At 53.1% G+C, this 17,951-nt stretch overlaps 1 protein-coding gene across 4 annotated transcripts in view; it reads left to right on the forward strand.

Annotated features, from left to right (window-relative positions):
* Nucleotides 1-17,951, forward strand: part of TTC7A (tetratricopeptide repeat domain 7A) — a 159,331-nt gene that overhangs the window by 90,768 nt on the left and 50,612 nt on the right. For all 4 annotated transcript variants that reach the window (XM_025405656.1, XM_025405658.1, XM_025405655.1 and 1 more), the window contains 4 exons: nt 3,695-3,799; nt 14,322-14,439; nt 15,894-15,951; nt 16,469-16,541. In XM_025405656.1, the coding sequence (XP_025261441.1) occupies nt 3,695-3,799; nt 14,322-14,439; nt 15,894-15,951; nt 16,469-16,541 (354 nt within the window). The remainder of the gene's footprint in view (nt 1-3,694; nt 3,800-14,321; nt 14,440-15,893; nt 15,952-16,468; nt 16,542-17,951) is intronic.

Here is a 17,951-nt window from a genome sequence, read left to right on the forward strand (position 1 = left end):
CAGGAGGGCCCTCCCAGCTTGCCAGTGCCTCCTCCACGCACGAAGGGTGTGCCAGCCAGCTCGGGGCCTCAGCAGCCGAGGCAGGCCAGGTCCTGGCAGGGAGGGGGAAGAGGAGCAGGTGCTGCAGCCTGACTGTGGGGAGAGGCTTTTTGGGGAGCCTTCCCTGTCCCCATCTGCTGGGCATGTGTCTTCCCAAACCTCTGTACTCTCCCCCATCACATCGGACACCTCGCAGAACATCTTGAAATCACAGCATGATCTCCTTGGCTTTGTGCTTAACAGGGTCTTGTTGAGGCTCGGGGAGAATTCAGAACACAGGGCAAGGCCCTGGCCCTTCAAGGGTTAGGGAGTGAGAGAAACCCTCCTGCAGAACTGCAGGCAAAGGAGACAACGTGGGCAATGGTGGAGGGGGTGGAAAAGATGAACTGGCAGTAGGGATGGGGACAGGAAGGTATTGAAGGCAGCGGTCAGCCTGGGGTAGTAGGGACAGGGCCGGGAGGAGGTGGGGCTGGAGCTTCCATGGAGCCTGGGCAGACAGCTCACAGTGGCATGGGCCTGTTCTTCCTACCTCTGGGAAACAGAAAACCCGTCTAATCTTGGGACAGTGAGTACAGGTGGGAGAGGCCTAGGGCCAGAGCAGTGATTCGAACCCTTCTGTGGGTCATGGACCCCTTTCAGGAGGTAAGAGAAGCTGAGGACTTCTGCTCAGAAAAATTGACTGCACATGCAAGTTAGCTTTAAATCCGAGAGAGGCTCCTAGAAGCTCTCCAGTCAGTCAAAGGTGTCGTGATAGCCTGGGAGATAAGGAGTCTTCTGCCTCTGACTAGCTGGACTCAGAGAGATCCAGACACAGCCTGGCACCATCCCAGCATCTAGGGAGCTGGTTTCATGACTTGGCTCCTTCACAGACCAGCAAGGTGGCCCCGGGAGTGGGCTTGCATCAGGGAGTTGAGATTGGCCAGTTCCTCATGCATGAGGCTCCATGGGCTGGAGACACTGTGCGTTCGGTGTAGCAGGAGATTGTTCTGGAGAGCGTTCTCCACCCGCCTTGGGAACCCTGCCCACCAAATCGGTCTGCCTGATTGTCCCAGGCAGCCCTCAGGAGTGGCCAGACCTTGCCTTTGCTGAAAGCGTAAGGTGGAATCAAGGGCCTGTATCTGTGATTGTGCCCGAAAGGCCTTCCAGAAGGTGAGTCTGGGCAGTTGAACCTGCAGGAATAATGGATGAGTTCCGTGGCGTGATTTAGGTCGTTCCTTCTCTTGGTCTCTGTGCGGCAGTTGCATTGGCTGTGTTGCTAGGTAACCAGCATGACAAAAAAAAAGCTGCTGCTCCGGCTGCTGAGTCCTCAGATGGCTCCTTAAATAGCAGCGTTTTTTGGTGTACATGGGGGTGGGGTGGAAGGGGGTGGAATGCAGAGGGTCAGGGTTAGAGAACCCTGTATGGCAAGGATCCAGAGTTTAGCAGCCATGAGGAGGCTGAGAAGCCTGAGGCTTGCTAGGGTGTGGATGGAGGGTCTGGGGAGGGACTTGGAGTGGTGTTCCCAGGGCAGGGTCTCAGGAGGAGGTAGATAGCCTGACAGTGCCTTCAAGCCCCTCATACCCCCTGGCACCCGCCCACACTGGGCACACTGTGGAGTCTCCCAGCCTGCAGGAGCCGGTCACCTGCTAACACCTTTTTGTGCTTGGCCTCCTACCCTCTTGTTTCCAGAGAGAGCCATGGGGGTGGTGGCCTTTGTTGTCTCTCCCACCCTTTCTGTGGGGTCCTTTGAGGAAAGAGCCATGGCCTCATCCCCTTTCCTGAGTGACCCCACAACCCCTAGCCCGGTACTGGGTTCAGAGCATACCCTTGGCAAAGACACCTGCAGTTGACCTAATAAGTCTGAGTCAAAGCCCAGGGAAATCTATCACGTCTGGGTTGAGAAAAGCTCTTCCTTAGATGGCGGGGAAAATGGGAGGCCAGCTGGAGGGAGGCGGGGTGTCCAGGGTGGACACAGACCATTCAGATCCTAGCTGTGCACCTGCCAGTTGCTCATACCCTGCTGTGGACAGGGGAGCCTCCCAGAGCCTCCATTTCCTTCTGTACCTCCAGAGCTGGGGGGATATGAGAGCTAATTAATGGGGGATTGCTTGGCCCACAGTAGGGCCCAGTACATGGGAATTGTCATAGTTACACACAGGTACCTGCAAACCTGGAGGTTGCACAGGTACAGGGGTGTACACACTGGGAGGATTACTGCTGAGTTTCCTGGAAAAGGTTCCAGCCCAGAGAGAGAGAGTGTGTGTGTGTGTGTTTGGGGTGGGGGGGCAGTGGGCAGGGAAACAGGAAACAGGCCTCCTTTCTGGCCACAGTGGTCATCATAGAGGCAGTGTAGGGTAGTGGTTAGAGCCAGGCTACGTTCAAACCTCAGCTCAGCCATTCATAGGCTGTGTGGCTTTGAACAAGCTGCCTAACTTTGCATTTCAGTTTTCCCACCTGTACCAAGTAAAGTCAGAGTATCTACATCATAAGACTGCGTAAAAATTAAATCACTTGGTATTTAAAATGCACTTAGAACAGGGTTCTCCAGCCTCTTTTCTGTAATGGGTCAGATAGTAGACGGTTTTGACTCTGCAGGCCCAACAGTCTTTTGCAACTATTCCACTCTGCTACCGTATCAGGAAAACAGCCATAGACAGTATGTAAATGAATGCACATGGCTGTGTTCCAGTAAAACTTTATTTACAAAAATAGAGTGCCAGATTTGGCCTGTTAACTGTGTTTTGTCAACCCCAGACTTAGGACAATGCCTGCATCTCCCAAGATCTGGATAAGTGTTTGCTGCTGCTGTTCTTATTACTGTTATTGGTAACATCCCTGTCTGGCCGTGGCTGCCCACCACCTCAGCCCTCCTTCACACTTGGCTGTCCTCAGCACGTCCAGTCTGAGCCCTGAAGCCTGGGGGGGATCCTCAGATTCCTGTCTGGAGGTTCTCTCGGGCTCTGCCAGTTTAGAATATCTCCACTTCCTCTCCGCCAGCCTTTATACGACCCCCAACCCCTGCCATTGGCCATGCCTCCGGAGTCCTTATTTATGATTATTATTATTATTATTTTATTATTATTATTTTTTGAGACACAGTCTCACTGTGTCACCCAGGCTAGAGTGTGGTGGCACAATCTCGGCTCCCTGCAACTTCCACCTCTTGGGTTCAGGCGATTCTTGTGTCTCAGCCTCCCGAGTAGCCGGGTGTGGACACACGCCTCCACAGCCGGCTGATTTTTGTATTTTTAGTAGAGATGGGGTTTCACCATGTTGGCCAGGCTGGTCTCAAATCCCAAGCTCAAGTGATCAGCCTGCCTCAGTCTCCCAAAGTGCTGGGATTGCAGGTGTGAGCCACTGTGCCCAGCCCTCATTTAGAGAGCCCCTTTCTACCTCTAAAATTTCTGTGCTTGAAATTTGAATTCCTTTTGGAGAGCTTCCATTTGTTGTCATGTTAGCGGTCATCATGTTACCTAAGGAGCAAGGGTGACAGCTTCTAATCTTCAGATGAGGAAACTGAGGCCCAGGGAGGGATTTCTCTGCCCTGGCCCTCTTCCTGGCTCCTGAGAGCAAAGGGATACAGAGCAAGGCTTGGTTGTTTGGGGAGCTCGCCCCACTGTGGGCCCTTGAGATCCAGGGCTGTGAGTGACAGTGTTTCCTGCTGTTTTTTCTGCAGTCAGCCTACGCCGTGTCCCTGCTGCGGGAGTGTGTGAAGTTGAGGCCCTCGGACCCCACTGTGCCCCTGATGGCTGCGAAGGTCTGCATCGGGTCCCTTCACTGGGTGAGTGAGCTGTGAGGGCAGGGCCCAGAGGCCTTCTGTGGGGAGGGTGGCAGCAGCTGACTGTGAGTGGGGTGTGCACGTCTTGGCATGTATGTGAGGGTGCATGTGGAAGGTGGAGAGGATGGGAGCTATCACGCAGATGGGCCTGGGCAGGGAGAAAGTCTCTGAGAAGCCACCAGCCTCCATCTCCAAGGCAGGGTCCGCTGACTCAGGATGGTGTCTGGTTTGCGGTTCAGCCTTGAACTGTGGCCTCCAGAGAGTGAAATATAGGGAAGTAGAGGTGCCCCCCACCTGTCCAGCAGCAGGGTAGTAGGTAAGACCTTGAGTTACCTGGACCAGCCCCATCATTTCTGAGGCTTCAGATGATCTTAGCATCTAATCTCCAAGGGGTGCAAGGCACGATTCTTGGGGCAGAGCTGCTCTTGGCGACATGGGAAGGTGGTCTTTTCTGTAAGCCCCTCTCCTTCCTCTTGACTCTAGCCCTCCAGGGCCCTGCCCTGTGCTCCGCTGCTTGCTTACTGCTCTCTACAGAGGCAGCTGAATTGTTAGGAGGCTATGGCTCCAGGTATGCCCGCTCCCCAGTTGGAGGCCTTTACTGCAGGCACCTGAAGACCCGCATGAGATCAGCAGCTTGAAGTAGTGAAGGAGAACAGGGCCAGGAGCCCAGGTCCCCCGCCTTGCTGTGGTCCTCCTGCCCCGGGTCTGCTCAGAGGCTGGTCCAGGCCTATGGGGGCTCTTGGGCCACGGCACTGGGCCCCAGCAGTGGGGCCTGTGCGCAGGTATCTCTTCCAACTGGGGGCTCACTTCTGGACAATCTTTGCTTTCTTCAGTCCCAGTCAGCTTGCTGATTTCAGCCTCCTATTTCTACCCTCTCAAGCAACACAGAGCAAGTGCATCCTCCCTCCCACACGGTGGATATCAGGCCCTTCTGCACCCCATTGTCCCCAGTTCTTTCATCTGCTCTCTGGGCCCAGGGTCTCCTAAAGCGGGCACTTCACCTGGAGATGGCCTCCCTGTCTTCCTGTTGGCCTGATACCTTCAGCCACCCCCTCACCATTATGTGCCCAGCTTGTTCTAAGGCAGCAGGAGCCAGGCTCTGGGTGCATACAGCAGGTGCTTCGTAATTAGCAACCTTTACAACTCTTCTTGCCACTTTCCCTCCTGTACACAAACAAATCATGGATTCTGGGGAGGGAGGCAATGAGCCTTCCACAAATTCCATGTTCCAACCTTTCTTCCCTAGGATTGGAAACTGGCCCCATCCCTCTGCTGGGTCCCCTCCTCGTCATCGCAGCAGGGCTCGCCTTGTCTCTGCTCCAGGGAGTCAGTCCTCCCAAGCACAAAGAAGCTGGGTGAAAAGAGCACCTGTCCCCTTTTCCACCTGGTTCTCAGATCTCTGTGTCTGCCGTGCCCCATCCCCTCTGGCTGATCAGGAAGAGGGGAAAGTGTGGCATCTGGCTCGTGTTCTTTATGCTGTCGTTTAGGTTGGGGAGAATTACATGAGATCAATCCTGTAATAGGCTCTGGGCTTTTGGAAGGAGCAGTGTAATGAGGTAGTTAAGAGTTTCACTGCCCACCCACTGGGTACCCTAGAGTAAGGCACCTAACCTCACTGTGCCTCAGTTTTCCCATCTGTAAAATGGAAACAGGAAGTCATAAGTCTCCTCAGGTGGGACATAAATGACCAAGTAGGGAGAGGGCTGGACAGGTCAGGGAGGCATCATGGAGGAGGCAGCCTCAGACTGGACTCAGAGGGCAAGGGAGGATACAGGAGGGTCAGAGCCAGGCCTTTGCTTTCCCCCGCCTCAGGAGTATCAGGGAACCCTTGGTTCCCAGGTCTTTTGGGGAAGACAGTTGGCACCCAGAGGTAGGGAGACCTTGTGAGCAAGCACTTTAGATGCGGGCGGCCCATGGGTGTTGAGCACATGCAGCAGAGGATGGAGATATGAGCCAGAGTGTGCAGAGCGGGTGGGCTCCCCGACCCCAACTCAGGCCGCTGCTTGCTCCCTGGGCTTCTGAGAGGGGCCTCAAGCTCATCTCTGAGATGAAGCCCAAAATACCCATCTCTGAGGGGGTGTTGCAGGGGAGGGCATCTGTGCCCCTCAAGGCTGCCAGCTCTGAGGTAGCTGTGGGTCCACCCAGCCAACGGCCGCCCTTGCCAGGAAGCCCTAAATTTAGGTCTTCCCACCATGCAGGAGCTGTTTCCCTCAGCAGCATAATTACAGTAATTATGTGCATTCAGATTACATGGTAATAAAATTAGGATCAAATCAGTCCAAATTGAAATCAGATGAGTTAGGAGCAAAGTAATCAATGACAACATAAATAGAAAAGCCCAAAAGGAAACTTAAACATGCAGACTTGTCATCAGAATCGAGGAGAAGAAAGGGTGAGCTGTTTAACTTCGGCTGGGCAGCATATTTGGGTTTAGGGGCTAGTTTGAGCCAGGGTTTAAATCAGGCACAGGCTAGAGTGATGTCCCACGGATGGCCTGGGGGTGGACTCCTGGCAACCTTCCCTAATCTGGAAGCTTCACCCCCTGCACTTCCTACCTGTCTTGGATACAGATCACGTCACGTTGTGATCATCTGTGTTTCTTGAGTGCAGGAATTATCTGTCTTTTCTTTGAAACCCCAGCCCAGGGTTCAGTGCCTGGTGCTCGCTGGATGGATCCTTCTTGCTGATGGACACATTCACTTGGCAATGAATTCTGTCGTATGTGGCGCATGACTTCCCAACTAGATGGGGAACTTGCTCACTTGCCATGTCTTGCACTCTGACCCCCTCTCCCCAACAGGAAGCCTTCATATAGTAGGTGCTATACTAGTAACTGACCAAGCGACACACACCTCAACTGGCCACGAAGGGACGGGATGAGGGATCTGTATTTGGTTTGGGGGTTCTCCCAGCACTCTGCAGCTAATTCTTGCTCCCTAGGTGGCACTGTAAAGAGAGCAGGCTGTGGGGTATCCAAGGGTTCTGAGAAGGGAGGCAACAAGCTCCCCACAAATTTCGTGTTTGAGCCCCTTCTCGAGGACTGGAAACTGGCCCCATCCTTCTGCTGGATTCCTGCCTCACCATCCCTAGTTTTACAAACAGGGTCAGCCCTGTACTCTCTGTTCCCGAGGCCCACAGTGAAAAGAATGGGTCTGCCTGGCAGGCAGGGGGTGTTTGTGCATGAGACGGGGCACAGATCCCAAAAGGCGGCTCACACCCCCTTCGTCTCCTGCCTTTGCAGTTATTCTGGCTCACGTCAGCCCCCAGCAGGCCCCGCCAAGCCCCATGAGCAGGGGACAGAAATCTGGGGGTGGACAATTTGGCCTGGGTTGCAGGAAGGGAGGCTGAAACTAGGACATTTGAAAAACGAGTTGTGCTGGGTGAAGCTGGACTGGGTGGCCACGTGCCCAGAGGCGGAGCACCTGCTGTTCCCACGTCCTGTCCTCATGCCCAGAGCCACTGTTGGATACCCCACACCCGGTCTGGGTCTGAGAGCAAGGTTGTCTCTTGGAGATTGTGGCAGGCAGAGAGACGTGCATGGTCACGTGCTGGCTGGCTGATTCGGGGGTTTACACCAGGGTGGGAGTAGCTGAACAGGGTTGAGTTTGGAATGGGAGAGCATTGACCCTGCGGCTTAGCCTGAAGCTCCCCTTGGTGAGGGAGGGCTTCCCAGGCTCTGACTCAGTGATGCCAGAACTGAAATCAGAGAGGCCTGCATGGCAGCCTCCTGCCTTGGCATGCCCAGCCTCCTGCCGGGGTCCCTATATTTGCAGCAGAAGGAAAGAGAGATGTAAATATTTTTTTGTATCTGAATTCATTTAACTTAAAAAGTTGAAACCTTTACAGGAGGCAAAGAGGATAGGCTATGCATGTGTGGTGTCACACAGACAGGAGAGGAGTTGCAAAATGGAAACAGGGCATGCTCATCATTGGAAGGGTCTCTGATGCCATCTCTCACCTCCTTCCTGAGGAAGGCAGCAGGGGATAGTGGAAAAGTGCATAGGCTTTGGAGGCAGAGATGGTAGAGTTCAAATCTCTGCCTACCCATGTACTCCCACTTACTAACTGTGTGACTTTGAGGGAGTAATTTACCCTGTCTGTGCTTCAGTTTCCTCATCTGTAGCCTGGAAACAATCATGTCCACTGTTATAGGGTAGCTGTGAGTATCAGAGATGACATGAAGAGTGCCCCCACTTAGCACGCTGCGGGTACCTGAATGGTAGCTATCACTATTGTAGCCCCTTGAAAATAGCAGGCACACAGAAAGGATGCGCCTTTATGTTTTTGACTTCATTTTTCAAATTCAGGGGTGGGTAGAGCCAGGAAGATGGATTAAGTGTTGATGAGGCAGGGGAGAGAGAATGCCAGCCCTCCTGCCACCAGCTTGTAGAAATTGGAAGAGTGCCTACTCCTCCCAGGGAGAAAAAAAGGGGATTTTTCACCAGAGCAGCTAACAGCAGGTTCCGGGCTCTGTGGGAAGGAGCTAAGGAGAAACTGGAGGTGCTCTTAAAAACTCTGCAGGCTCAGAAATGAACTTTCTCTAGTTCCCAGAAAGAGAGGAACGAGGGTGAAGATTTCCAGGGTAAACCTCTTTGGCTCACTGCAAGGTGAGGTAACCCTTGAAATGGAAGGCAGTCCTGTGAATTAGCAGAGTGTGTGAGCAAGAGGCCAGTCTGTGTAGGGACCAAATTCAAGACACTGGAGAGACAGAGAAACTTGTAAAGTCACAGGAAATTTTTCCTTACTTATGTAACACAAAAACAAAGGAGCAAAACATTATGTCCTTCGATGCATCCTTTTTCCAGAGGGTCAGAGAGGAGAAACATGAAAACCTACAGAGGGCTGTGAATCAGCATCGGGAGACTGGGGTTGGAAACACAGCTCTGCTACTTCCTAGACAGGTGACCTTGGGTAGGTCGCTTCAGCTCAGCTCCCTCTGCCTCTGCGCCTTCTGCTGTGAAACACAGATGCCATCAGGTAGCTGTGGTGCTGTGAAAATGCCAGGGGAGGCCTTCATCACTGTAGAATTGCAGATGAGAAGGCGGGGAAAGATCTTCACCTGGGTTTTAATGGCGAGGTTCCATGGCTGCCCTAGATAAAGAAGTCATTCAAGAGCAGTGTATCATTGGGAGAAGGAAGGTTGAAGAGAACTCTGGAAACTCCTCACCCTAGAAGTATTTTGATGAGCAAGGAGGGCCCGGTGCTGTAACCTGAGCTTGCTGCAGAAGCAGCAGCCTGGACTACAGAGCCACCAGCTGTTAACTTGGAGGCCACAAGGAGGAAGTGTCTGGAGACAGGAAAGGGCACATGAGGTGCTAGGCAGGGAGGAAGACGACTGGAGTAGAGCAGAAGGGCCGGCGCTGGACCACTCCGCAGCCATCTGATTAGAGCAATGTTTCTGGATCGCAGGTGGAGCCCATTCGTGGGTTGTGAAATAGGACTCTTAAAACAAAAAAAAGAGAATTTGAGGCCAGGCGAGGTGGTTCACACCTGTAATCCCAGCACTTTAGGAGGCCAAGGTGGGTGGATTGCCTGAGATCAGGAGTTCGGGACCAGCCTGGCTAACATGGCAAAACCCCATCTCTACTAAAAATAACAAAAACTAGCCAGGCGTGGTGGCAGGCACCTGTAATCCCAGTGACTCGGAAAGCTGAGGCAGGAGAATCGCTTCAACCCAGGAGTTGGAAGATGCAGTGAGCCGAGATCGTGCCACTGCTCCCCAGCCTGGGCAACAAGAGCGACACTATCTCAAAAAAAAAAAGAAAAGAAAAAAAATTTTTGAGACTGGTGTGGTAGCTCGTGCCTATCATCTCAACATTTTGGGAGGCCAAGCAGGGAGGATCGCTTGAGCCCAGGAGTTCCAGACCAGCCTGGACCACATAGTGAGACCCACCCTGCTCCCTCTCTACAAAAAATAAAAATAACAAAATAAAAATTAAAAAGTTAAAAATCAGCCTGGTGTGATGGTGCAGCCTCCCCGCTACTTGGGAGGCTGAGGTGGGAAGATCACTTGAGCTCAGGAGGTCAAGGCTGCAGTGAGCCATGACCATGCCACTGCACTCCAGCCTGGGCTACAGAGCGAGACCCCATCTCAAAAATAAAATAAAACCTTGAAATAAACTATAGATTATCAGAGAATAAGACAGGAAATACTCCAGTGTATTACCCAGTGGGGTGAGTGGACCCTGGATAGGGGATGGAAAGCTCGACCAGCTCAGTATAGTGGACTGTGTGGGGCTGCGGAGGTGCCAACTTATCCACATGTAGAGTCACTCCTTGTCGGTGGCTGAGGATCTGGCTGAGAGACAAAAGGCAGACAGTAATGTCTACTCTCTGGCTTCCAGAGGGTCTTTGATGCCACTTCCCAATTTGTCAGATCATGTAGCTATGAGGAACCAGGACTATACTCAGATGACACTTGCCATCTGAGATTTAGGCTGAGATTTAAAACCCTGGAAGATTAAACAAATTGTATAATACATATACAAAATATGTGTGTGTGTGTATACATATATAAGTATATATGAGTATTGTAATTGATATACATATATATGTATATCTATATCTATATATATCGAGATATATATAGATATATATATGAGCCTGGTTAGGTGCAGTAGCTCACTCCTGTAATCCTAGCACTTTGGGAGGCCAAGGCAGGTGGCTCACTTGAGGTCAGGAGTTCGAGACCAGCCTGGCCAACATGGCGAAACCCAATCTCTACAAACAGTACAAAAATTAGGTGGGCATGGTGGCACATACCAGTAATCCCAGCTACTCAGGAAGCTGAGACACAAAAATCACTTGAACCTGGGAGGCAGAGGTTGCATTGAGCTGAGATCACACCACTGTACTCCAGCCTACTGGGTGACAGAGTGAGAGTCTGTCTCAAAAAAAAAAAAAAAAAAAGCTGGCTGGGCGCGTTGACTCATGCCTGTAAATGCCTGTAATCCCAGCACTTTTGGAGACCAATGCGGGTGGATCACCTGAGCTCAGAAGTTCGAGACCACCCAGGGAAACATGGTGAAACCTTGTCTCTACTAAAAATACAAAAAAATTAACTGGTATGGTGGTGTGTGCCTCTAGTTCCAGCTACTTGGGAGGCTGAGGCAGGAGAACCACTTGAACCCCAGAGGCGAAGGTTGCAATGAGCCAAGGTTGCACCACTGCACTCCAGCTTGGGCTACAGAGTGAGACTCCATCTCAAAAAAAAAAGCTTATATTATTATATTAAAGCTTATATATATAAAAGAAAGTGTAGAGATATCGTATGAAATATACAGTTATATATCTACATATGTAAATATAAAGATATATGAGTTACAACTATTAATAATAGTTAATATTTTTTTAAGCACTGCTGTGAGCGTTGCCCTGTCTTATCTCATCCTGTCCTCCCAGCACCTCATCCAGGGAGAGACACTGTTGTTATCCCCATTTTACAGAAGAGAGAGGCAAGCACAACAAAACAAAGTGACTTGCCCAAGGTTAGCAAGTGACCAGCCAGGATTTGGACCAGGGTAGTTGGCCCCAGAGCTTGTGTTCTTAGCCGCTAGGCTGCCCTGCCTCTTTGCATGAAGCACCTACTCATGGATGTGGGGCTGATTCCAGAGTTGGGTGGGCTTATAGTATCTCAAAACAGAGGTGGCAGAGTCAAATTCTCAAGGGCTTTTGGATTTCCACTCTTGTGACATTATTCTTCCCTTTTGCCAGCTACAGTACCCATGTATATTAATACTGTGTGCTATTGTATTATATATTGTCATACTTAATGGAATTGATCATACTTTTTTTCCTTTCTAATCACTGCTGTGACTCTGCATGCAAAAAGCCTGCCTTGTGGTATGGTAATAGAAATCAAAATTGTGGCCAGATGTGGTGGGTCACACCTGTAATCCTAGCACTTTAGGAGGCCGAGACAGGAGGATTGCTTGAGCCCAGGAGTTCAAGACCAGCCTGGGCAACATAGTGAGACACCATTTTCTGTTTAAAAAAACAAAAAGAAATTAAATTATGTTGGCCATATAGGGAGATGGTACATTAAGCCTTGGGATTTTGATTTGAGGCAAATGCTGACACCATGCTTAGAGACAGTTTTAAACTACGTGGACAATGCTGGCAAGTACTGGAGAAGGAATGCTACTAATCTCGGGGTCAGAGTGGATCACAAATTGGACACACTAAGGATGTATGTCTTCACTTTGTAAAGCTAAAGGGTGATGAGCGCTTTTAATCCAGAATATGATGTATATGAACTGGAGAACAGATACTTTGCCAGTATTTGCTGAGCTGTGTTCCTGGTACCCTCGCTGCATGGGTTGCAGGAGCTGAAGCTGCTGGCATCTGCTGAGCAGAAGGACATGGCCATGGGAAGAATATGTATTCATGGAGTGCAGCAGGTGTCTGGATTCTTTTTATAACTTGTGCTTGGTGTTTATAAGAAAGCTTGTTCTGTTTGAATGGAGCCTCATAATGCCTGAGATAGTGTGTGAGATGAGCCTCATCAGCCAGGGGTATATTAGGAAAGAAAGAGGGTGCTATTTGCTTACTTTCCCCTCCCTTGTTGCCTCCTGTTCTACCTCTGCCACCTCCTGGGGTAACTACAGCCATGTGATAAGCTCTTGGAGTTCCAACAGCCCTACGTCAGCACCACACAGTGGGGCCTTAACTAGGGGCCACCTGGTCCTGCCAGCTCCTCAACCAGGCCTAGCACAGGGCCTGGTGCTACAGAAGCCTCAGTGGAGGGCTCTGGGGAGGAGGGAGGAGCAGGGGTCCAACCTGCCATTCTGCAGATGAGGACCTTGAGACACAGAAACTGAGTGTGTTCTTCAAGCCCCACAGCTGTCAGGTGCTGAGCCAGGACTGGAGCCTGTCTAGGGCTTGTCTTCCAGTGCTCTTCTCACCATGTGGCTCTGGCTTCAGGCCCCGGCAGCCCTCCTGAGTCCTGCTGCTGCGTGGCCCAGGAGACAGATCTTAGCATCTATAGCCTTGGGTCCACCTGGCCGGCTGAGGCTGAGCTGTAGACAGCTGTGGGGTTTCTCCAACTATGGCCTTCCATGAACCCTGGGTTCTCGGGCCTATTGGTGCCAAAGGCAGAAACCCAGCTCCCCAGACACCTTCATCCTTCCAGTGGCCAACCCAGCAATCTGGAAGCAGCCCACTGCCCAGACTGGCAGCTTGAGCTCGCCCACGAGGTGGCTGGAGGGCTGCTGTGGTCAGCTGAGTCGGGCATGATGGGCAGACAGCCTCTCCCACCATCTCCCTCCAGGCCATCATGCAGCTTCCTCGGCTTCTCTGTGCCTTGGTGGTGTTTTCTCCCCTGTGCTCTTCCAGTTTGCACATAGCTGACCCTGGCTAATAGCCTCTGTCTCATGATCTCAGTTCCTAACTCCAAGGAGAGAGAATCCACTGCCCCTCTTCTAGCTGTGGCCAGCGGTCAGGCGCCAAGATACCCAGAGCTGCCCATCTCCTGCTAGGGGGATGGGCCTGAGCAGGGATGGGGGCCAGGCAGGGGCAGCGCTGGCTTTGGGGCCAGGAGCCAACTTGGGTTTGAATCTCATTCCCTGGTCTCATGACTCTGTGAGCCTCTGGCCAGGAGAGATGCCCATGGCTGGGGGCTTTGATGTCTGGGTGGCCCTGAAGGGTTTGCATATGGCATTCAGTCCCTTGCTGTGGGTCAGCACCAGTCTTAGTGACAGAGGAAGCATCCCTGCCCTCTCTGGAAACTGGCATTTTCAGTGACATGAACTTGGGCACACTACTATACCAGGCATGCCATTTCCTGGGTTGGATGGGAGGAAGGGGGCCTTTTTTGGAGGCATGTGTGCCGTGAGTGGGCATGACCAAGGCCCTGGCATTCCCCTACCCCCTAAACTGGCCTGACTCCTGTGGGGACCCAGAGTGTCCCCAGGCCCGCCTTGTGTATGCCCCTCTCTTTGTGTCCCATGTCATGTGTGATGATGTGTGCACATGTGACCCATACCGGTTGGTCCATTTCCAACTGGAACAGTCCCTCCTGCTCCCAGGACAAAAACAGCCCCAGGCCTTTTTCCCCTGAAAGTTTGAGCTCCTTGTCTCAGAGAGGGAGCGAGCTCATGGACGGGGCCACAGTGGCTGCCTGCCTGCTCCATGGGGCTGGTGACATCCAGCAAGACACGTGTTCCTGAGGCCCAGCCCCAGACCGCTGCCTGCCCCCGCCCTGGCTTCCCTCTCTGCCGAGCAGGACAGGCACAGACACAGGCCCCTACAGAGGCCATGGGAGGAAAGGAGCTGGCCTAGACTGGCCTGGTCTTGGGTTCATGCTCTCAGCAGAACAAGCTCTGGGGAGCTGGGATCTCTGGGGCAAGGGAAACTTCTCCCTGTGAGATACGTCACTTCCTACCTCCAGGGAGAGAGAAGCCACTGCCCCTCTTCGAGCTGTGACCTTGAGCACAAGCTTCTGTTTCGGGAACAGGTCCAGGGAGCCACTCACCGGTAGAGGAAACTCCAACCCCACCCCCATGACCTCTGTTTCTCCTCTTTGCAGCTGGAGGAAGCAGAGCGCTTTGCCATGATGGTGATCAGCCTCGGAGAGGAAGCCGGGGAATTCCTCCCCAAGGGCTACCTGGCGCTGGGTCTCACCTATAGCCTGCAGGCCACCGACGGTGAGTGCCAGGCCCCAGGAGGCTGCTGCTTGGGGATGGCTCAGGCTTCCTAACTGCCTCGGAGGTATCTTGTCCTACCAGCACCCATCCCCTCAGGCCATGCCTCCATAGGCACCCTGCACTCCTCTGGGACAGATGCCCATGTGTGTACACACACACACACATGCATACAGACACTCACGCCCCTCCGACCCATTTCCACTGTTTCGCCCGGACTGTCGCCACCCTCAAACATGCCTTCCTCTCCCCTCTTCATGGACCCAGTTCCTCCCACCCCTCAAGGCCCAGCCCCAGCTCCAGCAAAGCCCATACTGATCTTCTCTGTGGAACTCCTGCTTCCCGTCTGTAATGCGCCATCAGCCTTCCGCCGCACAGTGTCTCCATTCTGGTTCTCATAAGCCTGCCCTTACCCTCAGCACTGCTATGACCTTCTGGAGCCTTTTAAATCCTCCTCAATACATGGCATAGGGCTGGGTACACAGCAGGTGCTTAATAACTACTTGTGCTCGGCTAATGGATTCTGCTCCTTCCTGCCCCACACCTGGCCTTCTCTCGACAACCCTGCCAGCTCAGCCATGTGTCTCACCCCGTCTATCAGGCAGCCACCTACTTTCATCTCCTGGTAGCTTGCTTGAGGGATGGGGAGTGACGGGCCACCACCCAGACCAAACCTGGAATAGTAATCAGCCCATGCCCACCTCCCCCAAACGCCAGTTGCTGGGAGCGGCAGTTATGGTGACATCAGGTATAAATGAGCCCTACATAAGGAACACCTGGGTCTGCACATGCTGGTCAAGTGAGGAAGTCATCAGCCCCTTTGTCAAAGTCTACTTTGAGCAAGAACCCTCCTTGTGCCTTTAACTCTACAAATAGTGGTTGTTGTCTAAGCTTTCGAATCTGGGGAGCTCTGACAACTGTCAATGCTTGGTCCTCGCCAGTGGGATTCTGATCAGGTTTGGGAGGGGCCTGGATACAGTCATGTTAAAGCTTCCTGGGTAGTGAGTTAAGTGTGCAGCCAAGGCTAAGAACACCTGCCCTGCTGCATTTAAAATAGGATGCAGTTTACCAGAAAGGTGCCTGGTTTGGGTTCAAACTTCCTAGTGGGCCAGGAATCCTAGAAAGGTATGTGGCCAGGCAGAGGTGGTAGCCTCTCTCTCAAGATTTGGGCCTCCTGAGTGGGATGCCCATGTTGTGGAACGCTTGTAGGCATCGGCCTTTGAAAGGGTTAAGGTGGTTCAGGTGGTGGAGAATGCAATGCAGTAGAAGCAACTGGCATGCCAAGGAATGTGCTAGAGGCCAGGACATTGGCCCAGGCTGCCAGAGTTTGAGGTTTGCCAGATGGGGCCCTGGTGGGGCCTTTATCTGCAGAGCTGTGTGCTTTGAGGATGGTGCAGGGCTGGGCCGGCACCCTTCAGTGACCCCTGATGGCTCAGTCTCTGTCCTGTCCCCTGCAGCCACCCTGAAGTCCAAGCAAGATGAATTGCACCGGAAGGCACTGCAGACACTGGAGAGGTGAGTAGGCTCCCACCTGCAGCAGAGACCCCTCTTGCCTTTGGTGGCACATTCACAAGCTTTACCTCGTTGGACGCTCTGATCTGAGCAGAACAAACATTTCTATCTCCATTTTACAGATGAGGAAACTGCACACAGCAAGCAGGGATATTCGTTTGGGGTTGGGCGGGCAGCCAAGCCCTGCCCTCAGCTCTGGGGGGGAGCTCCAGCAGCCACCAGGCTCAGTTCCTGCTCTCCCAGGGCTCAGGGGTCTAAAATGGGAATAGTAACCCGTTGCTGTTGTAGTAATTACAGGAGATAAAGCAGGAAAAGCACCTTGCACAGTATCCTATATGTAACAGGGGCTCAAAATGGCATTCGCCTCCTTCTAGCTCCTCCCCAGCCACCCCTCCCACTAAACCCACCCACCCCTCCCACCACCCCGAGCCCTTACAGGGATTTCCTGGCAGATGCTCAGAGCAGCGGGGCCAGCTTCTCTGCCCTGGTGCCTGACTTGTCACTCCCTCTCCCCATACAGGGCTCAGCAGCTGGCACCCGGTGACCCCCAGGTCATCCTCTATGTCTCGCTGCAGCTGGCCCTCGTCCGACAGGTAGGTTGTCCCTGTTCCTAACCCCCGGGTCCCCGGGGATGCTGATCTTCTCCTGGAAACCCAGCTTACCATCTGTGTGACCCTCTGCAAGTGACTTCACCTCCCTGAGCTTGTTTCCTTATCTGTCATGTAAGCCCTTTGAGCCCTCATCAGAGGGTCCCAGTGAGGATGAGGTCAGGTAATGTGGGTAAAGCCGTGGCAGATACACAGGAAGGGCGTGTTCTCCGCCTTCACTCCCCCTACGACATTTCAGTGGCCTGAGATGCCGATGAGTGACCACCTGTCACTCATTTGTTTGTATCCTCGCCTTCCACTGCCTTTTCCCCAAGTGTCTTGGGGATAAAGTGGTGGGTTCATGGAGCTATTGCAGGATGGGCTTTCTCTGTGACCTCCAAGCTACTCCTTCACTGTGTGGACACCACCATCAGGCCTTGACCTCTGGGGCCCCATAGGGGCCTCCTGTCTGTTCACTGCTGGCTCCAGGACCACCCCCACTATGACTCTGCAGGCAGACCCGCCTTTTCCCCAAGGGTGCTGAGAGAATGTTGGTGTGTCCAGGACTCCCCACCTCAGGTCCTTCAGAGCCTCCTTTATTTCCCGTGGCATCTCAGCCTGCAGGCTGGTACTCTGGGCACACACACACAGCCTCTAAAACAGGACCTCTCAGGTGACTTGACCCTGATGCCTACTGATGCCCCCCACCTGAGTGCCCAGGGATTGCAGACAAGCCTTTGGCTCCCACAGTGCGGTCTTCTCGCCTGCGTCACCCAGGAAATGGGCTGAGCTCCAGGCTGGTGGAGGGAAGCCCACAGAAGCCCATGTACTTGCTGTCAGGTGGAGGGCAGCCCTGCCTGCTGGGGGTGCTGCTGTGTCCCCCATACCAGCCTGGGGAAGCCCTACCTTCTGAGGAGGCAGGCCACAGCAGTCCCATTTTTCACCTGAGGACACCACTGAGGCCAAGCCAGCATAGAACCCAGGCCTCTGATCCACAGCCCACGGGGTCTAGGTACCCCGCTCCCCTGACCCTTTTGGAGATGGGGCCCTGGGAGCGTGCTCACCGGCTGGGGCTTAGTCTTATGGTCAGCTTGGTGAGCTGCGTTCCTCCTGCCTCTGGGGCAAGCCAGGCTCTGCCTTGCGTCAGCCTGACTCCTCCTCTCATCACAGTTACTCTCAGTACTGGGACCCCCTCCCTGTCACCCTATGCCTAGACCCTTATTCCGGCACCTGTGTCTGTCCTGACCTGAATTGTCACTCTGTTTCTGAGGCATTCTGTCTCCCTCTCCAGGTCCTTCTGTCTCAATCATTTTCTCCCCAACAGCCCTGATGCCATTCCGGCTGTTGTTTCCGCTGTCGTTGGCAGCTTCGCTCCCTTCCTCTTGTACCACTCCTCCCCCTGTGACTCCCTCCATC

The sequence above is a fragment of the Theropithecus gelada genome, chromosome 13 (assembly GCF_003255815.1).
Source record: "Theropithecus gelada isolate Dixy chromosome 13, Tgel_1.0, whole genome shotgun sequence".
NCBI classification, from domain to species: domain Eukaryota; kingdom Metazoa; phylum Chordata; class Mammalia; order Primates; family Cercopithecidae; genus Theropithecus; species Theropithecus gelada.